The following is a 14,336-nucleotide window of genomic DNA, read 5'->3' on the forward strand; positions in this document are numbered from 1 at the left end:
CTGACTGCTCCTGTGGCTCCTCCCACAGGCCCCTGTATAAAGGCAATCGAGGTCTGATCCTCTGCCTCATTCTCCAGGATGTAATATGATGGTCACTCACTGCTGGTTCCTTCTTCAGTCAATAAAAGCCGATATCTCGCCTTACGTCTCAGTGTGAGTTATTGATGGTGCATCAATTTCTCAGTTTCATTTCTTACCTTTGAGCCAATGAGTGTGTACAGCCATTGGATACTCTCGTTGTGGCCTATCACCCCATTCATTCCATCCACATAGAGCATAATCTGGCCAAGGGCTGCAGAAACAAAATGCATCACACTTATTTAAAACTCTAGGGAAATCATACTGGGGAGAAACAGCTCTTTTAGAATCAACTATTTAAACAAAACAAGCACTATTGATTCTCATAAAGTCAGTAATCCCATGCAATTTAGAACAGTATTATGATATATCTTCCAATAATAATTAACAAATAGCGTTAAGAAGTATTAAGATTGCACAGGCCTCACAAACATATCAGTTTAACATACAGAAGTCCTTTGTCCTAGTTTGATTGATCTATGGTTCTAACCACTCTTATACAGACCATAAATATTTCAACTACGACCCATGGGCTTTGCTGCAAAAGATGAAGTCAATAGCCTCGGTTCATTAGGCAGCAGCGGAATTATAGTTTATTCTAAGAATTGAACTAAACTGAAGGCCACCAAGTGCTTGTTGGTGCAGTTGAGTTTCTGGACCTAGCTTTAAGAGTTGTGTGAAATCAAGCAGCTTCCAAAGTGAGCTGCAGATCTAGCATCCAGATGATGCACTTTATCACAGGGGAGGGGGAATTCCTCACAACATTATTTCTACTTCTTTCCAACAATACATCTTGATTACCTTGTAATCAAGGTATTGGTTGGAGGTGAAGGTAAAGTGGCATCATGCAATGGTATTAAAGTGCCAAAAGCAATTGACAAAGATGGGCTAATAGGTTGTTTTTACCCGGAAGAAATACATTACCTTCACCCTGACTTTTTTTTAAGTTCCCTTTTTTGGAAGAAGTATAGTAAAAGGTTGTTGGCATCTGGGAAGAGATAGAGTGAAGAGAGTAAAAGCTAACTAGTGCACTCATGAAAGTGGCAAAGTTTATCTCCCTTAGGTGAAGAACAGTGATTGTTAGTAAGGAACTTCTGACAAAAAGGCATAAAAATACAGAGTTGCCCCTTCATTCTCTCCTCACATTCACTGCAATCAGGCAAAGAGAGATCTAGTTCTGTTAAAAAACAGCCTTCATGTAGGTGTATCTTTAAATTGCGATCAAGGCATGCTAATTTGTTTTGTGATAATCATAAAAATAGACAGAGCCATGACAAGTTGTGGAGAAAGATCTGCAAAAACAATTTCTTGGAAAAAGCTTTATATAAAGTTAGAGTTAGAAAGTTGTTTGCTGTAATAAGGCTAAGAATCAACTTTGATCTTATAATTTCCTTATTAACCTTGAGGAACACTGTGTTTAGGAAGCATATCAGAAACTTCAATGGAATAAGTGAGGAAAACTGGAAAAAACAATGACCTTTTCTGTTTCAAGGACTAGTTTTAGACAAGGAAATTTTATTTCCTATAGCCAAAATCCAAATTGCTACAGAAGAGAATGTGGTGATCGGTTAGGCAAATCCAATGATCTTTAACAGAAATCTTCAGCTAACTATAAACATCAGAGTATGAGCACTTGGGAATGAAGGCTTGATGATTTAATTTTGTCATGTGCTACAGAACACTGGGGAAAAAAAGTCTGAAATAAAACCACATAAAATAATTCAAAAGATTGATATAATTTTCTAATACGCATTATAAATTGGTTTTAGGCCCAACGAGAGGCATCTTTAAATTCACTCCTGTTCACCGAACCATGTGCAAATTATAGTCACATTGGAGTGATTAAAATAAATAAAGGTGTTTAATTAAATAGCATTCTATTAGTTCAAGTAGTTTCTGCCAAATTCAATGGGTGTTTATGTCAGTCCTTTATGGGTAAATGTTTGATTCTAATCATTTCAGTGTGACATTAATTTCAAACATTCCCTTCCCCATTTTCAGTTTATCACCTTGTCATTTACTTAGCATCTACTTCATCATTATGTTCCCCTTCGGCACAAGTTCACACATTTTCTGTCATTAAAGCTCCCCTCTTCTTAAATATTTTTCTATTCAACACCATTCATGCATAAGTATCTATCAGTTAAATTCACGTTTCCACATGGTACACTTTTCATTGACCACCTATGGCACTCGTGGCTGTAACAAAGAAATAATTTGATAATTATACAAAGCTTGATGATAAAAAGCAGTTGTTATTTACTGGTATACTGCCTTTCAAACTATCCTCCACACTTGTGCAGTATTGACAATAGATGCTCATTCTCCAGGCAAATACAAGACTGGAGTTGCTCTGAAGGAAACAAGATTTAGTTATACATCTTCACAGTTCTGTCCCTTCTATTCCACATCTTTTCTTGCTCAAATTAGATAAGAAATGTGCATCATAGGTTAAGACTTTGGTGTACGTTTATACTTTTCTGGCCCTGCTCTCAATAGCATCGCTATAGAAACTGTGAGAACTACCAGGCCCCACTAAGAAACGTTGACAGCTCATAAAATAATGATGAATATATACAGAATGTGCCTCGGTGGTTGGTCATATTAAGGCTTAATTTCTTTGTTTATACAAATCCTCCCAGTATGAACTGGCCTTGTATCTTTAATCTAAATATTAAATCTACAGTGATTAGTACATCTGTATGCCTGGCAAACAATTGTCATCTTTCAGCTGTTGTCTTGTCAGAACTCATGACAGCTATGAGCTGAAGATAACAAATGGGTTAAAGTACAGTATGTATTCCATTATTGAAGAAAACCAGGGAAACAATCATTGGCAGATTTCAGCCTTCTAAAAAGCTTCAAGACAAACCACTTCAAGCAAAGTAATTTATTTAACACAATAACTCAGAGATAAAAATTCCTCCAATTCCAAAGTTTCTTAAATTCATCATACCTCAAGTACATATTTGTATCTTTTGCCAGTTTTGTTCCCATATCCTCAGGCACTATGCAAAATAATCTTACTAGTGCAACCAAAGTACATTTTGTGCCCAACCAATAAAGCATAGACAATCTCTGTATAGGTGCCAATGAGCACAATGAGCACCTGGGCACCATTATTGTCATTTGGAGCCTCCCGGATATTGCAGAGCATTGTGCACAGATACGTTGAGCAGATGCATAGAGCACGTGAAGTAGACCTTACCGTGATAGACATTAAAGATCACTCAGAAACTTCAGTACGGTGAGTGATAGGATTTAACCCTCCTGAAGATTGCTCCCTACAAATCACAAGGCCTTGGCTCAACGTGGTCTCCAACGACAGCTGCCAAGGCAATACTGACCAGGAACTTGCTTTAGCAAACATCTATCCCAAGCCAACCTCCAATCCCTTGAATAATTAGCACTTGTACTAAAGACACAATGATGAACTGTTGCCCAAAGTCTGATGGTAAAAATTGACTGGGCTTCTGCCTACATTCTCATGACTTTACACCTTCCTCTCTAGTCATCCAGATCTACTCCCATTTATTCCAATCTACCACTGGCTCAATAAGAGATCAGCAAAACAGTCCAATGAAACTCCCTTTAAACATGATAATAATTAACAATTAAATGTTGAACATAAAACTATAACCTACAATAACCAATAAGCCAAGTTTAAAATAAAAGATAGAACATTTGGAAAATACTCAGCAAATAAGGCAATGTTTGTGGAAAAGGAAATCAAGTTAATCATCAGGTTGATGATCTCCGTCGCATTTGGCAATATTTGAGTGCATTAATGAAAATCAATGCATTAATTAACAAAAGAGATTCAGAAAGGATTAAATGCCACTCTGTTTGAGATCAAAGCTGCAATGGGAGAAATTTGGTGGTCTCATAAACCATTTGAGAAACTCTCCCATAACTTTAGGTTGTCAAATCAGATAGTTATCCTGAAATCACTCCCAGTCTTCAATACTTTCTACATTACTAAGAAAGTTTTAATATTCAATGTTATTTCTTCAACTTACAACAAAAATGAAATTTGGAATCTACCTATTTATTTCCAGATGTCCTTGTCCACTGATCATCACTAGACTGAAGGACACTAAGTGATAGTAAAGGCCAAGTAAAGTAAAAGAAAGTAAGAATTATTTTTCTTCACTTTTCACTTGTTCTTAAACAGCATTGTTAAGAACTTTGAAGTAGAGTCGGGGCTCACCTCAGATAACTCTGCTACTGCCTCAACACATGTTCAACCTTTAACATAGCACTGGCAGAACACTGCTTTTGATCAGCACATGTAAATTAAAACTAGCTGAAGTAGAATGTCAAATGTCTTTTAGGCTTTAAAAATAAGTCAAAATTATCAGACGTACTTTGTGTTTATTAATTCTTATTAGATATTTTATGCTCGTGTTTCTTGCTTGTAAAAGCTTTTATTTGAAAAAAAAATTCAACATTCGAAGCCAGTGGCTATTCTTCAAAAGGGATAATATGTTATAAATTACAAACACATTATTTTTAGCAGGTTGGTTTATTACTCAATGGTGTCTCAAGACAAATTGAGTTCTATAACTTGCATACCGATATATAGGAGGCTACACCGGGAGCACTGAACAGACTCACAGGTGAAGTGTCAACTCACCTGGAAGGACAGTTTGGGGCCCTGAATGGTAATGAAGGAGGAGATGTCGGGCCTCCTGTACATCAGTGAGACTCGACATAGAATAGGATACCGCTTCGCTGAGCACCTATGCTCCGTCCCTCAGAACAAGCGGCCACCCATTTTAATTCCACTTCTCATTCTCATATGTGCATCCATGGCCTCCTTCATTGTCGTGATAAGGCCACACTTAGATAGGATGAACAACACCTTATATTCCATTCAGGTAGCGTCCAACCTAGATTTCTCAAACTTCCAGCAATGCCTCCACCTCCCCTTTCACCATTTCCCATCCCTTTTCCCTCTCTCACGTTATCTCTTTGTCCATCCATTGCCTCCCTCTGGTGCTCCTCCCCCACCCACCCTTTTTTCCTTCTTCCACGGCCTTCTGTCTCTTTCACCAATCAACTTTCTAGCTCTTTGCTTCATCCCTCCCCCTCTAAGTTTCACCTGTCGCCTGGTGTTTCTCTCTCCCCTCCCCCCACCTTTCAAATCTGTTCCTCAACTTTTTTCCTCCAGTCCTGCTGAAGAGTATAAGGCCGATGCGTTGACTGTATTTTTTTCCATAGATGCTGCCTGGCCTGCTGAGTTCCTCCAGCATTTTGTGTATTGCTCAGACTTCCAGCATCTGCAGATTTTCTCTTGCTTTTGATTTTTTTTCTTTGTTTTGTCTCTGATCCAGTGTTCAGTATTTCTCATAAAAATAATTAAGCAAATAATCTGATTTATGCTGTGTAAAGCTATGTAAAGAATTATTCGTAATCATCTTTAAATACCCCAAAATGCTTTGTAATCAAGTACTTTTAAATCACAGTCACCATGCCACAGCAAGGAATCTATTAGTCATTTGAGCATGTTCCTGTAAATCATTACAGTGAGCTGACAATTTACTTTTTGATTTTGTCTCTGGACAGTGGACATAACTCTTCTTGTCTTTTCCAAAATTTCACAAGATATATCCAACTAATTGATTATGAAGAGTGTTTCGGGGGATATCTGCTAGACAGCTGGATGCTGAGAACGGTGAAACAAAGCACTTGGCGAGAGCAAACAATACAGCAATTACACAGCACTGAAACAAAAAAATGAAGAATAACAAAGAGACTTTAGAATGTTTGGCTACAGTTCCATAAAGTTAGCAAGAATATGTCAAAAAGATGATTAAGGTGTTTGTGATACTTGCCTTAACTGGACAAGGTATGGAACAAATGCAGGAAAGTCATGCCTAGAAATTATAAAACATTAACTAAGCCACTGCCTAAAGGGATCTCACAAGTAGGTTGAGATATTCATTATTTTCACCTCATCACAGGAGAAAGGCTGTACCAATCTGGTTGATAAAGTGAAATTGACTATAATTGGCATCTTATTTATTTATTGAGATACAGTGTGGAGTAATCCCTTCTAGTCTTTCGAGACACACTGCCCAACAAACCCTTGATTTAATCCTCGCTGTCAAAGTCATTACAATGACCAACTAGACTACCAACCGATAGCTCCTTCAACCCTGGGAGGAAACCGGACCATCCGGGGGAAACCCATGTGGTCACGGGGAGAACATACAAACTCCTCACAGGCAGCAACAGGAATTGAACCTGTGTCTCCTGTATTGTAAAGCGTTGTGCTAACCATTAGGCCACTGTACCGCCCTATGTACTCATCACGATTGAATGAGACAACTTAATGATTTAAATGAAACCCACTCATGCCTATTTATTTGAACTTGGCTTCAGAGAAAAAAGAAGTAGAAGAAACACATGTCCAAAATATGTTTCGCACATGTGGAAGTTGAGGAGGAGCAGCAAGGAAAAATGCAATGTAACAATGATGATAAAAGTGCTTTTATTTGCAATAGACCAGTGTATAATGCCCCTGAATCAGAGTAGTTGAACAGCAACACTCCAATATGTGAACTCCACAGACATAGTTTCTTATTTTATGAAGCTTCTCTGTCCTGTATGGGATGCTCTTTAATTGGCATCTACCCACAACAGTACCATGCTGACCTGAAAAACTTCAACACTACCTCAAAGTATATTTCCGTTTTATTTGTAGAACTTGAACTTCCTATGACTAGTTTAGATTTTGTGCACACACATGTATGCAATTTATGTTAATTTACAATCGTCATGTTTGTAATGTACTGTGCTGATGCAAAAAGCTAACTTTCCTTGCTCATGCGTGCCTATTACAATAGAGTTGAATGACTCATCACCCCACTTTAGCACTAGTCTATTAGAACTTGGATATGCTGTGTTGAGTTGGGATAGTAACTGGGAAATACTTTAATATTAATATTTAGTGTGAATTGCTGAGTTAAGTGAAAGAATTTAATGGCAAACAATTGTGTGCAGGCAACTTCATCTCAAAGAGACAGAAAATTTCAGAATCTGCCTTTGATACGGAATGTACAGTAATTTCTGCCAGCTTCTGGCAATTGCATAGTACACGCAGATAACGCTCCTCACTCACACACAAAAAAACAAGTCTGGAAAATCAGTCCATCCCACCCCCACTTCACACCCCACCACCCCACATACAGAATTATCAATACTGAACAAATATCAGAAGTGTTTGAGATATGGAAAAACAAAGCCATGCATCCCCACTTAAGCAAATGAAGTGCTGTTTACTTAATCTTGGAGAGATAAGTTAAAAAGCCTGACTCATGGGCAAAATGGTTAACAGGTAACTGAGCCCCTCGCATTAATATACAGCCAGGAATTCTGAACAATCACAAATTTGCAGCAATTATTAATCCATCAATGGAAAACGTTCAGAGCAGAAATAGGTAATGGAAAAACTCAAAAAAAAATTTACAATTGCAAGCAAGGAAACTTGATAATTCTCCAACTACCCACTTTAGAATCTTAAAAAAATACTTGTAGCATTACAATGGACATCAGTGCAAGTAACATTTGGGCGGCACACAGTGTTCAAATTCAGTGCAGCATGTATTTTCTTCAATGTATTATTAACCTGCTTCTAAAGACCTGCCGATTCCCACAGCTACCTTAACTATACCTTTTCACACCTGTCTCAAAGTTCGTTTAACTGTCATTCAACCACACATGAATACTGTACCCATGAATATAGCCGATCACAACAGCATTACTCCTGTAAAGATGCTATTCCCTTTTCTCATTTCCTTCATCTCTGCTGAATCTGTTCCCAGGATGAGGCTTTTCTTTCCAGGACATCAGCGATGCCCTTCTGCAAGGGACAGTGCTTCCCTTCCTCCACATTGATGCTGCCTTCACCTGAATTGCCTCCATCTCCCCAACTTCTGCATTCACCCCATATTCCCGTCACCTTAATAGGGATAGAGTTCTTCTTGTCCTAACCTATCACCCCATGAGCCTTTGCATCCAACACATCACTCTCCGCATCTTTCGTCACCTCCAAACACCTTTACTTCCCTCCCACTCTGCTTTCCACAAAAAATCCCTCCGTGATTCCTTTGCCCATTTGTCTCTCTGTACTAGCCTCCCTCCTGGCACTTACCCCTGCGAGTGGCCAAAGTGCGCCACCTGCTCACTCACCTCCCCCCACTCCTCCATTCAGGGCCCCAGATTGTCCTTCCAGGTGTGGAAACACTTCACCTGTGAAGCTTTCGGGGTCATCCATTAAATCTGGTGCTCCCAATACTGGTGAGACCTACTGTAAATTGGGGGATCACTTCGTTGTGCACCTCCACTCCATTCTTCAAAAGTGGAATCTCCTGGTGGCCAACCACTTTATCCCATTGCTGTCCTGACATATTGGCCTGTGGTCTCCTCGAGCCACTCTCAGGGTGCAGAAGCAATACCTCATATTCGATCTGGATAGCCTCCAACTAGATGGAATGAACATAGATTTCCTCTTCCGGAATGTCTTTCCACCTCTTCTTCTAATCCTCTTACCTCTTCTCACCTGCTTATTCTCTCCCCATACAGGCCTTCCTTCTTCCCTTTCTCCCATGGCCCAGTCTCCTTTCCAATCAGATTCCTTCCTCTTCAGCCCTTTAACTTTGACCTTTTGCTTCACTTATTACCTTCCCCTCTCCCCTCATTTTTATTCTGGCATGCTCGCCATTCCTTTCCCATCCAGAAGAAAAGTCTCAGCCCAAAATGTCGATTGTTCATTCATTTCCATGTATGCTGCATGACCTGCTGAATTCCTCCAGCATTCCATGTGTGTTGTTATGGACTTCCAGCATCTGAAAAACTCCTGTGTCTAAAGGCCAAACACATTTTCAATCTTTAATGGCAAGTTGCAGATCAATATCCTAAAAACGAATTTGTTTTTGTGTGCTTGTTGAGAGAATGATCCTGATTTGGACACCAGGCCACACCCAGTATCCTTACATCTTGCAATCTTGTATATCCTTTTCAAAAAGCAAATTTAATGCCAAAGAGTAGGAATATTCTGACATCAACACTTTCCAAATACTGTTAAAATTGCCAGGTCTCTTCAGTTGGAGCTTAACCCAGAAGTGGTTGCAAACTCAGAGTCGGGAAAGAATTGTTCACAATAGGTATAAGCTGTTTTAGTATCATCTTTCGGGGGTGGGGGGGGAGTTGAGAATATGTTAAAAATGAAAAAGTAGAAAAATCATGGCCAAGATAGGTTTTGCACAATCCTAAGGCCAACATTTATTTCCCTTAGCAGCCATGTTCTGGTACTCTCTTTGACAACAGATTTGGATAGAGTGTACAAGGACTTAGAGCTAGCAAGATGGCCAAGTTAGGAAGGTGTGTAACATGGAAGGTACTCTCATGTAAAAGATACCACAGTCCATTCCGGAGGTAGAGGTTGTCGGCTTGTGAGGAGCTGCCAGACTACTCTGCACATGTATTGCAGATGGCATACACTGCAACCGCTGAGCACTAATGGTGGAAAGTGCATTCCCAGGGAGTTTGAAACTCTTCAGTTTCCACTGCTGTGGCTTCGCTGTAAAGAAGGGTTCCAGTGCTGCAATTTCTTCTTTTGCCGATAACCATCTCCTTTGTCTTGTTGACACGGAGAAAGAAGTTATTTGCCTGTCACCAGACCCCACGCTCTTCCACCTCCTCTCACTGGGCCATCTCATCATTGTTGGTGATGAGCCCCAGCTCTGTTGTGTCATCGCCAAACTTGACAATGTGATGACTCGGCTGTTTGGCCGTGCAGTCGTGTGTGGGCAGATTGTACAGCAGGAGAGGGAAGAGCTGTTGTACATCTTAACTATCCAAAGTCCAATCAATCTGAAATCCAAGTTGCGCAGTGGTGTTTTCAGACTGAAGAGGTGGAGTTCATTCACCGAAGTCTGTGGGACAGTGATGTTGAATGCTGAACTGAACTCCCTACATACAACATTTAAACAACTCAACTCACTACTATGTTGATACATCGTAGATTGTGAGAGTGTGTGAACAAGACTCACCAGGGTGCTGTCTAAAAAGGGAAAGTTCAATGAAAAACTTAATAAACTGCAAATAACAAAGCACTGTAACACATTACCAAACCAGAGCAGAAGAGACGAAGCACCTTGTTTCCAGTGGTTCATGACAAGTGGCAAAAGGCACAAGAGTAAATGTAAAACATCTTCACAAGGGCAGAAGGAATTCCTCACTGCGCAGGTCAAGCAGCATTGGGGGTTTGGGATGGAGCAGGGGAAGAATTATCAGCATTTCAAGTTAGAGCCCCACAGGGCACAAGTACAAACGCCACTCAATACGAACTAAATATAATTTGACAAAACAAGGGCAACCCAGGCGTAGTTACAATTCCTTTGTAAAAAGGAAAAGTTAAAAAATTATTCCCTGCCAAGTTTAAGCACCTTAGACCTCAGCAACTTCAATGCAGTTACCAAAACTTCACTATCAGTGGTAAATGGCATCCAGATTGATTTGCACTCCATGAGAGAAAAAAAGCAAAATAATCATTTCAGCATCGTGTTTTTGTGAGAAACCTACAAACTTTACAGGAGGGACAGTAAGGCCGCACCATACTTCCCTCGTAAAAAGGTGACATTTTCTGGAATTTGTGAAAAAATTGTTGATCAAAGGCATTATACAAGTATCCTCCCCTTACTTTGTGTCGTGAACTCACAGATCACTTTCACACCTAATCCCATTTCTATGGTGAGAACAAATAGTTTACAAACCATAAAATAAAACCAGGAATACCAGAGGATCATACTTTCCAACCTTTCCTTGTTTGTCTTCAGAGAACTTGTTCATACCTGAGGTGCTAGTCCAGTTACAATCAGACAGATGTTAAAAGGGAACCTTGGCCATAACTAAACACCTAAGCTTTGTGCTGAATAACATTCTAGTATCTCAGTACTTTAATCCACCAGAATGGCATTCTCAGCTCTCAGTCAAGCAATCAGCCTGCAATTTGTAACAGGAGCACAGCACAGATATCAGCCAGGTCAGTCTTCAAAAGAACCAGTCAATGAAAAGAAATACAGATCCTTTCAGTGATTTTGAAAGGCATATTTGTGCACACTGGGATTAATACCTAAATGGTTTTATTGACTATTTTATCAAAAAGTACCAGTAATCTGCCCAAGCTGTGCAAGAGGATTAAAATTATTGACTAGGTCATGCATGAGTGCATTTGATCACAAGTTGCTTAACTGTCCACTGCCTCACATCAAACAACCTCGTTATCATCAGTACTGGGCAAGTTGAGACAACTTCTTACTGCCTTGCCTTGATTTAGCGATCCATACTCCCCATACAAATCACCCATACTATGCAGAGGTAAAGCACTTTCATCCAACATTGTTGCCCAACTGATTGTCTGGAATGGCAAAGCCTTGAGCGGCAAAAGAAAGTGACAATATTATGGGCAATTCTGTCCCAATAACAGAATACAACTTGCAACATAAATCAAGTAGCTCTTCAGAAGATACAGTGAAACTGGAAATTAAACATTGTTCAAAGTTTAAGAAACTGGTATAATTTCTTGAACACAGTGCAGTTAAGAATATTTTCTTTAACTTGTGTTCAAGAAAAAGTAATCTGAATTATGTTACGGACAAAATGCCGGTGACAGAATTTTATTTCTGCTTCTCAAATATGAAGAATCCGAATCACCTGCAGATGTCATGAAATTGGTTGACCTTGCGTCAGCAGTACAATGCAATGCATAATAGAGAAAAGGCTGAATTACAGTGTGTACGCATCTGCGCGCGCACACACACACACACAAAAAGATTAAATTAAATAGGTATAGTAAAAACAGAATTTTTTAAAAAAGTAATGAGGTAGTATTCATGGGTTCAATGTCCATTCAGGAATTGGATGGCAGAAGTGAAGAAGCTGCTCCTGAATCATTGAGTGAGGTCCTTCCTTCACACTTGCCTACCTCCTTCCTGATGGTAGCAATGAGAACAAGACATGACCTGGGAGTTTGGGGTCCTTTATGATGGACACCACCTTCTTGAGGCATTGATCCTCGATGATGTCTTGGTTACTACGGAGGCTAGTGCTCATGATGGAGCTGTGTAAGTTTACAACTCTCTGCAGCTTACTTCAATCCTATACAGTAGCTCCTCCACCCCCCCGATACCAGATGGTGATCCAGCCAGTTAGAATGCTCTCATGGTATATATGTAGAATTTTTGAGTGTTTTTGTTGAGATACCAAATCTTCTCAAGCTCCTAATGAAATATAACTGCATCGATATGTTGGATCCTGGTTTGATCCTCAGAGATATTGACACCCAGGAACATGAAATAACTCACCTTCTCCACTTCTGATCCCTCTATGAGATTGGTGTGTATTCCCTCATCTCACCCTTTCTAAAATCCACAATCAGTTCTTTGGTCTTACTGACACTGGGTGCAAGGTTGTTGGTATGACACCACTCAACCAGCTGATACATTTTACTCCTGTACACCCTCTTGTCGCCATCTGAAATTCAACCAAGGATGGTTGTATCACCAGCAAATTTATAGATAGCATTTGAGTTACACCTAATCACAAAGTCATGGTTGCAGAGAGTAGAGCAGTGGGCTAAGCATATATGCCTGAGGTGCGCCAGTGTTGATTGTCAGTGAGGTGGAGACGCTGTTTCCGATCTGCACAGATTGTGGTCTATCAGTTAAGGTGTCGAGAATGCAGTTGCACAGCAAGGTACAGAGGCCCAGCTTTTGGATCTTTTTGATCAGAACTATAGGAATGGCTGTGTTAAATGTTAAGCTATAGTCAATAAACAGCATCCTGGTATAGGTAGTCACAATGTCCAGGTGATCCAAGGGGAAGATGTAATTGATGATGTGATCATATTGGAACTGATAGAAACAGTTAAATATAATATTTTGAAAGCAAATTCTGGAGGGATGGAAGGTGAGTACCAAGTCAACTGAAGCTTTATTCTATACCAGCTTTGGGTTGGTGGGGATGTTAATGGCAGATGAGAGCAGACATGCAGGACAACGAAAACGCTGTTTGGAACTCCACACACTATGGTGGAGAAGTCACGTTTTAGGATGTAGGGAGTTATTTCAGAAGGACCAGAGTGGAAGACAGATTAAATGAATGTAAGAATATACGTTCCATGAGATCAAATGCAGTCAGAATTAGAATCAGGTTTACTGTGACTTACATTAGTCATGAAATGTGTTGCTTTGGGGCAGTACTACAGTGTAGGCCTAACAAATTATAATAAGTTACAATAAAGTATAATAGTGCAAAAGAAGAATATCAATGTAATATTCATGGGCCATTCAGAAATCTGATGGTAGAGGGGAAAAAGTTGTTCCTAACATGTTAAATGGGTCTTCAGGTTCATACATCTCCTCCCTGATGGCAGCTATGAGGAAAGGGTTATGTCCTGTTTCATGGTATTATTCAAGTAACATTGATTTGCAGTGCTGGTTGTTTAGGAGTTTGATAGCATAGGCTGGACATGTTTACTTCTCTGCATCTCTTGCATCACCATAGCAAACAAATGCAAGACTGAAATTGTACAGATTTAGAATTATTTATCACATATGCATAGAAACATGTGTTGTCTGAATGAATAGTCAACACACGCAAGGATATGCTGGGACAAACCCATAAATCACAACACATTCCAGCACCAACTCAGCATGCCCACAATGTTCAACAGAACAACAAAACAAAACAACAGCAAAACAAGCCATTTTCCCACCCTCCCCCTCACATCGACAGAGACCAGGCCTCCAACACCAGGACAGACTGCCTCCAGGCCACCAGTGCTTGTAATGAAAGTGTTCATTACAGAGGCACCTGTAGAAGCCAATGCAAGAAAGAGAAGCAGATGTTCAAAGTAAAGTTACAAACTGTGTTTACATGGTAATCGGGGTGAGGTGTAGCAGTAGGAAAGAAGTTTGGAGCATGGAGCTAGTGAAAGATGGCCCAAAATAAGTAGTCAAAGTTGGAGATGTCGCTGAACAATGGGACTATTTATAAACTTTGAAGGCAAACAGTGCAGAGAAAAAGTCTGTACTCTTAAAATATTAACTGAGAATGTATCATATTATCTATTCTAAAAAACTTAACACCAACAGTAATTACAATTATACAAAATTGTTGATGTGAGATAGTTCACAGGATTTCAAGCCAAGGGAGCGATATCCAAAATGAGAAGTGATAAATTCCATTAG

The 14,336-nt window shown here is 39.7% G+C and overlaps 1 protein-coding gene across 3 annotated transcripts in view; it reads right to left on the reverse strand.

Moving 5' to 3' along the window:
- fhod3b (formin homology 2 domain containing 3b) overlaps window positions 1–14,336 on the reverse strand; it is a 519,315-nt gene that overhangs the window by 220,839 nt on the left and 284,140 nt on the right. For all 3 annotated transcript variants that reach the window (XM_059945317.1, XM_059945318.1, XM_059945319.1), the window contains one exon: window positions 198–292. In XM_059945317.1, coding sequence (XP_059801300.1) covers window positions 198–292 — 95 coding nt within the window. The remainder of the gene's footprint in view (window positions 1–197; window positions 293–14,336) is intronic.

The sequence above is a fragment of the Hypanus sabinus genome, chromosome 20, assembly GCF_030144855.1.
Source record: "Hypanus sabinus isolate sHypSab1 chromosome 20, sHypSab1.hap1, whole genome shotgun sequence".
Taxonomy (NCBI): Eukaryota; Metazoa; Chordata; class Chondrichthyes; order Myliobatiformes; family Dasyatidae; genus Hypanus; species Hypanus sabinus.